This window comes from Phoenix dactylifera, unplaced genomic scaffold (assembly GCF_009389715.1).
Source record: "Phoenix dactylifera cultivar Barhee BC4 unplaced genomic scaffold, palm_55x_up_171113_PBpolish2nd_filt_p 000390F, whole genome shotgun sequence".
Taxonomy (NCBI): domain Eukaryota; kingdom Viridiplantae; phylum Streptophyta; class Magnoliopsida; order Arecales; family Arecaceae; genus Phoenix; species Phoenix dactylifera.
The window spans coordinates 505,861-515,744 of record NW_024067836.1 but is presented as its reverse complement, the minus strand read 5'-3'; the positions used below and the strand labels follow the sequence as shown (position 1 = coordinate 515,744).

The 9,884-nt window shown below is 37.9% G+C and overlaps 1 protein-coding gene across 2 annotated transcripts; it reads left to right on the top strand.

Moving 5' to 3' along the window:
- Positions 1 to 4,890: 4,890 nt before the first annotated feature.
- LOC120105900 lies at positions 4,891 to 7,421 on the top strand. Of its 2 annotated transcripts, none has more exons than XM_039118669.1 (5): positions 4,891 to 4,938; positions 5,021 to 5,099; positions 5,179 to 5,568; positions 6,463 to 6,561; positions 6,664 to 7,421. In XM_039118669.1, exons 3-5 carry the CDS (start codon positions 5,308 to 5,310, stop codon positions 6,841 to 6,843), a joined length of 540 nt encoding a protein of 179 aa, XP_038974597.1. In that variant the 5' UTR covers positions 4,891 to 4,938; positions 5,021 to 5,099; positions 5,179 to 5,307; the 3' UTR covers positions 6,844 to 7,421. The 2 variants fall into 2 exon arrangements, with proteins under 2 accessions (XP_038974597.1, XP_038974596.1); XM_039118668.1 differs by having other exon boundaries at positions 5,242 to 5,568; positions 6,664 to 7,123.
- Positions 7,422 to 9,884: the final 2,463 nt, after the last annotated feature.

Here is a 9,884-nt window from a genome sequence, read left to right as displayed (position 1 = left end):
TGTGCAGAAGGTAGATAGAATAGGTAATTAGGCTGGTTTATTAGGTACATTCTGGTGCATCTAAGAGGCTCATGAAATACGTAAGAAAGCTGTGTTATAGGATTTCATGTTATAGGTCTGTCAGGTGTGCTGGAGGGCTAATGATGCTGCTAACTAGCTTAACCAATGTGATGAGGAAATCTTTTGGCTTTTAGAGTCTGATTCAAATCAATATGAAATGTGCTCCAGTGACCTCTCTGTCATGGAATTGGGATTTATGGCAGTTAAAACAATTGGCTGAGGCCAAATAACTTAAGGGCTGCATGTCGAAGCACTGTGATAGCCATTTGCTACAGGTAAGGATTAGAAGTGAAAATCTTGATGATTAAATGGAATACATAATAAGTCACACAGAGTACGGGAGCTTTATCTGATTGGTGTGTTACTATATATTGTGCCATGTATGCTACAGATGCGGCATATCCTCTAATGAAAGGATTAGTAAGATGAAGGATTCTTGATTCATTGGTGTGGATGGCACTGATCTAATGGAGGATTCATTATGTTAGGTTCTTTGGCTGGTTATGTTGCTTGAGTATGTGGTAGAACTGATTATGGAAATGTATCTCTACACACCTTTATGATGAAATTGCTCCTGAATATCGGTACAATAGAATTTTTGTGATGAACGAGATCAAGGCCTATAAGTTGAGCAATCTAAGGGATCACAACATTACCTCGACAACCTTCCTTATGGTCAGAACCCAACCATTAACCTCATACCATGCATTTAGGTTGCCAAATCCGACATCGAGGTACTATCCAAAGATGCTTACCTGTATGAACGTAGGTCCAAATTCCAAGACTTCAAGACATCTTTAACAAAATGATATATGATGCTTTTGAATATTAAATTTCAAAAACTTGAATTTGTATGGGAGACTGTTGAAACCTGTTGATATGTTAACTCTCTTGTTTGGTTGACATGGGGCTAGCCATGTCTCTGCATTTTCTGCACTTTACACAAAAACTTTTTGAGTTTCACATTGACTCTTATGGTTTGGAAGGATCATTGTCTACACAAAAAGATTTAGTCCTACATTCCTTTCATGAAAGTATCCACTTTGACCTTACATTTGAATATTCACCTTGGAATTTGCCAACACACAACCCTTGCTGTAAATAACATGAGACAAAATGATGTAGTGCATGAGTTTGTATTATCATCCTTCCTTCACCTTTTATATTTCTTTTGTTCTTTCAGCTTAATCTCTTATTATTTCCTTTTCTCTTTTACGTTTGCATGAAACAATTTTCAGTTGTTATTTTTCCAGGCTAATGCAGATGCTGGATATATAAATGATAGCTCAAACTTGTCCTTGATTGTCAAACTATCTGTTGTCCTTGTAGCATGCTAGAGTTTTCCTGCACTGTCTCTGAAAAGTTAGAGCAGCTTTTGTTGTCTTCTTCTTCTCATTCTATCAAATTTATCGGTGGTAATAGCTAACCACTGTTAAGTTTGAGCCAATCTTCCTCAGAGTGCATTCCTGGGAGTAAGATAGGGCAGTTATCTCATTGGAAAAGAGCGCTGTCTTCACTTTGCACCACTGATGGCGAATCTATTCTGCATTGCCATAAATGCCTTAGAATTCAAACCGGATATTTGTCCTTCATTTCTCTCTCTCTCTCTCTCATCACTATGTTGCTGTCATAAGCTGCATGATATATTACAGCGCGTCACATCCCCAAAATATCTATACCACTAGACATGAAAATCGTATTTACATGCAAGGGAGAAAATAGAGAACCACAAAAATGACAAAAGATACATGCAGCAGTAGATGAATGGGCAAAAAATTGTTGTTTATTCTTTATTCTTTATGTTGATATGTGAGTTTCTATCCTTGTTTCCTTATTTTTGGTGGTGATGTCAGGATTTCAATTCAAGCTGACAAATGAACAAGGGAAGACTGGATAACTGAGAATGTATGCACTGTTGTGTCTCGGGAGCAGCTTCAGGAAGGTGTTACTGAAATTTAATTTCATCCAACAATCTGATTTTAAAATCTAACACTTTTCAATTATATAAAATCTTGCTGAGCATGATGTCTAAGGACGTTCTGTGAGCTTATCATGGCTTTTGTGTTGCACTTGTTATGATGCATAATCTGTTACACAAGTTTTGCTGTTTTGACTGATACTAGCAACTAGGGAAACCTCCTAACCTTTTCTGATCTTGGGTGGATGCTAAAATCATATTAATATGCAGGTCATGACCACCAGTAATAACTTGCCTCTCTGTTTCCATATCTCCAGGATGGTCCTGAAAAGGAAAGGTGTCTCTTGAGAAGGAAGGGTAATTATAGACTAGCTGCCAATTTTTCTACACTGGCCAGTCACAGCTATACAAATTTCATTCAGGCTACCATGGGGGGCTCAAAGCTTAAAAACCATAACTTTACGTCCCCTAGGAGACAATCATTAAGGCTTAGGCACTCAGTGCCATTTATGAAGCAGAAGTTGTCAATATTGCAAATTTACGTACAAAGCATCAGCAGCAATTTAATGGAGGAAACTGTTCTACTGTAGCCAAGCGAATCAAAGTTGAGGTGCTTGAGCCTGAAGAAGGTAACTGTACTTCCAAATCAAATGAACAGTTAATATCCCACTGAGTGCAGCTATCCTGAGAAACATATTATGAAGAAACTAATACCGACATGATGACAAAGCCTTAGTGATTGACTTTGAAGGACTTGCGAGCAAGCTGCAAAGCTAAGAAGAAGAAGGTCCTGAAATCTGTTGCTTCTGCAGAAGTTGGTCTTAGGAACTACTCACATGTTGATCCATCTCAAAAGTGGAAGCATGAACATGAGAAACCAAAAGAAGAGAAGCCTGACCTTGAGGAACCCTTGTTACTTTTGAAACTTTCAAAAAAGTCCACTGCAGATAGAAACCAAAGGAAGCATGCAGGATTATCCCCAGTCTCTTTGGGTTTCTATTGAAGCGGTGACTGCAAAGACATGTTCCCTATCTTCTAATGACATGCATGGTTCAATGCCTGTGGCACAAATGAAGGCATCAATAGCAGATAGGCCTTCAGAGGACAGTGCTGCAGATCTACATGAACTTAAAAAGTGAGGCAGGTGAGATTTAAGAAAAAATTCATGTGATTACCAGAATGTTATGGTTCTGAGTGTCCTGTCATGGACTTTATTGCTGAATTTGATGTTATATTTAGTCATTGTTTCAATTCCTGATAAGGCGAGGAAGGTAGCTAGGAATTTAATTACCTCGTATTTCTCTGTTGATTTTTTATATTCTTGTACTCATGATGTTGCTGTTTCTCTTGCAGAGACTGTTGAAGAGGACTTTGGAGGTAGCGCGAAGGAAAACTTTATTGAAGTAGACCATTCTCTCCTGTCATCAACAACTTATGCTGGCAGTTCAGAATTGGTTTGTCATTTCAAAACTGAGATCATGGAACCTTGTTCTTTGGATGGGGAAAACACAGTAAATATAGCTACTAATTCTACTTTGGACATTATTAGTTCTGGTAATTCTCTTGACAATTCATCTGCTGAGCTGCTTCAGAAAAGTTTACGTGAAGGATTAAATAATTGTTTCCCATCATCATCAACCTGATTTTAAAGAGGACTCTTCATGTTGATAGCCCTGAATTGGTTTATACCATTAAAAGGGAGATCTTGGAAAATGATTCCCCGCTGCATCAGAATCCTGTTTATGTTGCTGCTTCCTCTACTGTGGATTTCATTGCAAAATTTAATTATTCTGAAAAGTTATCTACTGAACCATTTGGAAGACATGAAGATGTCTTGGAGAATGGAGGATCAAATTCTTCCAGTAATACATCAACAACTGTTGCCTTAATGAGGGTCTCTACTGAATATATAGAACCTGATCAGTGCTCTCTATCAGAAAATGAAGAACATGCTAATGAAATCAGGAAGATGGACCTTTCAGAAATGTCCAACCGGAAACTTCGTCTTTCCTTAGTCTCTATACACAAAGCAGTTCCCTTCGATCTCTGCAGCTCTGGACCAGCCTCTATGACCATAGATCCTGGTGCTGATATCCCTGTCAGCTAGCAGCCATAGCTACAGAAGCATGGATATCAAAGTTTGCAGAGGCTTGTGCTTCTGTGTGGGGACATGAAGATTCTCGAAGTTTAGCTCATTATTTACCTGTACAACAGATGCCAATATGTAGTCATATAGAACATGCGACCAATGCTTGTAGCCTCCTATGCAAGGAACATGATTTGGAATTAATCTTTAATACTGCTACAGAAGGTGAATGCTCTAATAATTCAGCTTATCATCCGATTGCTGCAGATGAACGTAGCCTCCTTTGCAGGGAACATGATTTGGATGAAATCTTTAATACTGGTCTAGAAGGTGAATGCCTTCATAATACATCTCATCATTCAGTTGCTGGAGATGAACAAATAAACAGTAATGATAATGAAAGTATTAGCACTCATCTAGAAGAGTTCTCCGAAGCATATAATCTCTATCCCCAAAACCTTCCCATACAATGCTGTGGTGCTCTTGCTGAAAGCTCGTGTAAGACTGAGGGAGTTGTCCTCCAAAGAGGGAGGTCGTGCAGAGGAAGTAACATCTTATTCTGTTGAAATATCTGGTGTGAATGACCCAGAGGGACTCACTAGAGCACCTGATTTCCCGGTCTCCTAAAATTTCCCCAACATGCTTCAGTACTCTCAGTGGCTTGCATTGTGCTGACAGTTTATCAAAGGTTGCAGGAGAATTTTCATCTTTTGGTGTGGAGGGAAAGTTGCATGCTGCTAAAGACCAACCAGCTTCTTCTGAAATCTCCCAGTTTAGTCGATGCAAAAGGGACAAAACATGGAAAAAGAGCACAAACACGATAAAGGGGTTGTTGGTAGCTCATTCTCCGCAAAGGCTACTATCGAACAGAAAGGTTTGGACAATACTGTTAGTTTGTTTCTTACTTGGTCCATATCTGATACTGTAGACTTAATTTTGATAGTACTGTTTTGCAGACCATTTCTCCAACTTCTCAGGAAAAGCTTTGGCAGGCTCTGAGTGACATTGATTTATATGGTGCCAGTCAACTCCCCAGTAAGAAAATCATCTATATATGTTTGCATTTATTTTTATACCAATAATTGTGCTTTGGTTGTAACCCAAAAAAATCCAGAGAATAGGAAGAAGCTTTGGTCGGAGACATGGACTAAAACGAAGACTCCATCATCATTATCAGGTCAGAAGGAAGCTGAAGCATTGCTAGCCCCTGAGCAAATGAGCAAGAAACCAAAGAACCACAGTAATGCTTCCCTTCTTTCAGTTAACAAAGGAATTCTCAAGTCGCCAGAATGCTTCCTGTAGGTCACCTTGTTTTTGCATGAAGAATTCAACATTTCACGAACAAACTGAGAAGGCTGTTGAATTCTCACAACGACAGATGCATGATATAGAAAACATTGCAATGAAACTTCTGAAGGGGTTGAAGTCCATGAAAAACATTGTGGAAGAAACTCTTTGTTCAGAATCATGTTCCTCCCTACCTTCAAAATTTACTGCTGACGAGGTACAAATTATGATTTGAAACCTTTTGGCCCAAAATAGCTTTGCAAAACTATCAATATTGCTTTCACTTGGACATCTGCATTTATACCTAATAGTATGCACAAATGCATGCCTAGTGGCACCTGGCTCTGATGCTTCAGTGGGGGCAACAGTGAAACTTGAACCATGTGTTTAATTTCCAAGTTCTCATGATGCCTGCCTATAGTATAAAAAAAAACTGAAAAACTGTTTGTATCATTCTTCTCAAATTGAACCCACCTATTAGATTTTATGGTTTTGACTTTGATTCTTCATTCCCAGACTACATTGTTTGTTTTCTTTTTCTTTTTGAACACTATATGTTATATTTTGAAATTTGCCACCTTTCTTTTTGTGTTATAATTGAGTTTGAATGTAAAATTTTAGTGGCAACTAACTTTATGTTTTTGGAATGCTTCCTACTATCTCTATGTTGCTAATTCAACCCATTAATAGCACACAATTGCATGCACACAATATTTTTTGATGTTTCTTGCCATTTGAATTTGGCAGCTGATATTGTACGATTACGTTACTTGACTACCAATTCCTTGATTTAAATTGCTTCATTTAACTCATAATCTTTATCCTTTTTGAGAGTACTATTTTTAGACCTATTAAGCGTGCAATTACATTAAGCGCCCAATATATTTGCATCCTTCTCTGCATGTGCATGTATGTTAGTCTTTGCATTACAACTGGATTTCCTTACTCCACAAGCATCGTGACTTGCATCCTTTATGCATCATTATCATCGCACAATCATTTTAGGTTTTTAAAATCTCACACAAATTTCCATTTTGCAAAACCTATTGTTGAGTTATGCATGTCTTCTTAATCTTGTTCCTTTGTTTAACAAGATTTCTTTTATTCACAGATCAGGGCAGCTGTTGAGAATGCATCCAAACTTGAAAAGATCACAAGGAGGTGGCTATCTATGATGACAAAGGATTGCAATCGTTTTTGTAAAATAATGGTTAGTTTTCTTTCTTATTTCACCAAATTCAAGATGTTGCTGATCTGCAATTCTTTAGCGCTTGCTTGTGATCTGATCCTCATCGTGTCTTATTGCTGACAGAGATTAGCTGAGAACAAAGAAACTACTCCTGTTAATGGTGTTTCTAAGAAACGGAAGAAGATTACTTTTGCTGATGAAGCTGGTGGTGTTCTCTGCCAGGTGAAAGATTTCAGACAACAGCCAGCACCTGTTGTTGTACGTGAAACTGGGAAGGATGATATGAGCCATGTACTGTTGTAGAATAGCAGTAGGCTGCTATAGGCAACGAGTCCAAGCATCTCAAAAGCTGGTAATTTTTGTTGGCATGCTCAAATCTCACAGGCGGTAGGCAACAATGGCCACTTCTTGGACAATTGCTGCCATGACAGATGCTTGTGTCTTCTATCTTGTGGCAGAAAGACTATGTGGCTGGAGGATATTTCATACTTTATCCTTGCAAAGTCTGCCTCTGAAGTAGGTCTTGGATTGAGGTGCAATGGATGTTTGAAGCTGTTTCTTAACTGATATTTGTTGCCTGCTGAAGCATTATCCTATCGGACACCACTGGTGAGGTGGAATTTAAGAAACCTAGTTTTATGCTGAGCTATACGTATATGTGCGGTAGAAGGCTTGCCACAGTAACTATGGTAGGGAAAGATTAAAAAAAATCATTTGCTTATCTGGATGACATTGGTCTCAGTTGGTGATGTTATCTTATGATTAAAATAATGTTAGTTTTATATTTATTCCATCATTTCAATATTGTGAGCTGTGGTTTAACTAGAATGCAAATGCATGGTTCAGGATATTTGTTCTATGAAATATGAAATATTTTAGGTCAAGGTGAAATCTATAACAAGTTAGTCAAGTATTGAATAATATGATCATCACCAAGACATGTTTGTTTGCTTGCAATTAGGAAATAATGTTGAAATGAAACTATGCGTCAATGTAATTGAAGGTATTTTAAATTATAATCCTAATTTTTAATTGTTCATATGTACGTCTGCAACAAATAGATAAAATATTTGAGTAGATGTAACACTGCTAAGGACAAAAAAAAAAGAGAGACTTGTTAATCCATGAAGACCGAACGTGAAGGCAAGTGGGAGTTGGTCTTGATCTTCCATTTTGTGCGAGACTTGTTAATCCATGCTCGACTCGGTCTTTGATTTGTTGGAGCTTGACTCAGTTTGAGCCCATTTGCACCCCAGAAACAACCTCTGGTGGTCAACCAAAATTCTAAATCTTTTGTCTTTCTTACTTAAACTTTTTAACGGACCAGCATCCCAAGCAATGGACCACTGTTCAGAACCTCATGGCAATATCATGGCATTGGGAAAAAGGGAAACCGAATAATCATCTACCATGAACTCTGGGCCATCATGGTCTCTCGGAAAGCAAACACAAGTATGTCATCTGAACTCGGGCTCCAGCTCGTGGTCCGAGAATACCGCTCCGGCGCCGTGAGAGGGAGGCTAGTTCGCATGCATGTGTATCATTCCTATCATCGTGCTCCCATATTGAGGTCCCACCTCTAACCAGGCACCCATCTATTGTGGGGTGTGGTTTGCATCGTAGAGTGCTATGCAGCACGCGATTGCTGTTATCAGAAGTTGGCAGCTATCAAACAAGATGCTTTGTGCGCCATACACGGCACATCTTTCTTGATAGTCATCCATCTTCTGATGGCAGCCATTTTTACAACACTTCATAGCGTAAATTGTGTATTGCAGAGGATTCTGAATCCCTCTATATTTGGACCATAGATAGCAGGAGAGCAGTTTAGGCTGAAGTAAAGCCCATAACAGTAAATGCCTAGAGTAGCTTAGTAAAGAAACCTTTGTATCTTTGAGGCTTAGCAATCCAAAGATCTTCTCTATTGCAGCTTTGTAATGCATGCAGATTCATAAATTACGTTTTTACTTAACTGATCCGTTCAGGAAGAAGAAAGATTTTTCTCAACCCACTCCACTCGAATATCTCAAAAAAAAGAAGAAAAAGAGAAGATGGAAGAATTACGAAAGTACGGCTTAAATCCTTTTTTTTTAATTGATATTCCATACCTCCTAAACCAAGGTACATAGCACCTATTCATAATACTAGTAAGATCCACCCTTTCACAATTTAGATTGGATTCTTCTCCTATTTAGAATAGAACTATATCTCCAAAAATGAATATGATTAATAGAAATTATAAGAAAAAAAATTATACAGGAAGTAGAACTCGACTTTTAGATCTATTTTGCCTCATGTTACTCCATCTAATTCTTCATTGATTTCTTAATGGATTGGGAAATAACGTCTGGCCAATATTGTATCCAAAAAGAAAATTTCGATTTGACTAATTTATTTCGGAGCTCAAACGAAAAAATTTCGATCCGATTTAACTATTTAAGAAATTGGTCCAAAGTTGTAGATCTCAAAAAACCACTTAATTTCAAAAAAAGATAATCTTAATCGAATGTTATATAATCATGTTATGACATTTTAAAATTTAGCATGCGATTCGGCTTTTTAATATGATAAAATTTGCTCCTAAATCTTATATAGCTCTACTTATAGTGACTAAAATATTACACATCAAATTTAAAGTTTCTCTAAATCATTAACTCAGTCTCCTCGTGTTACTGAACCTTGCACAATGGCTAATATTTTCAGAGGTCACGGGTGCCGACTCAAAATATAGTGAGTCATTCTACGATTTTTGTTTTGAGCCAGGTTTTGTTCCTGTTTCTTTTCCTGGTATTACCAAAACGGTGGCAGACTTATATCGGCCGAGGGAAATGGATTCGGTGCTAACGAGCGGGTGTGAGGTGCTGTGGACGGCAGTAATGACGCCCAAACGGCAACGGAGTCGGTGTTGACGGGCAAGTATCGAGTGCTGTGGAGGGCGGTGACGATGCGCAGAGGTGGCGGAGATGCCTTGGGCTAAGCGAGGTTTGTGAGAATTTTGTTACAGCTGTCGTAGCTGAACAAAATAACGGCAGCAATTACACGTTACGTTAACAGTTTGCTTTTGGGGAAGGGGCGGAGCGTTGCGCCTCGGTGAACTCAACAGCTTTTGGCCTCCCATACCATATATAACAAATAAAAATATAAAATTCAAAATCTAGAGTGCAGCGCATATCTATAAATAATAATAATAATAATAATAATAATAATAAACAGTATAACAAATTAGATGGTATTTTATATAATCAACTATATATTGATCCTAAACGGTGGATTTAGTAATACAAAATAATTAAATCAAAAGTTGACTAATCTATTGCTTTAAGTGTAATTGATTAATTTTAGAA

Bases quoted from the DNA above. Each gene is read 5' to 3' on its own strand.
- LOC120105900 (XM_039118669.1), top strand. From the start codon at position 5,308: ATGCTTCCCTTCTTTCAGTTAACAAAGGAATTCTCAAGTCGCCAGAAT. The intron at 5,569-6,462 runs GTACAAATTATG...TTTTATTCACAG, and splicing joins CAAAATTTACTGCTGACGAG to ATCAGGGCAGCTGTTGAGAA. The intron at 6,562-6,663 runs GTTAGTTTTCTT...TATTGCTGACAG, and splicing joins ATCGTTTTTGTAAAATAATG to AGATTAGCTGAGAACAAAGA.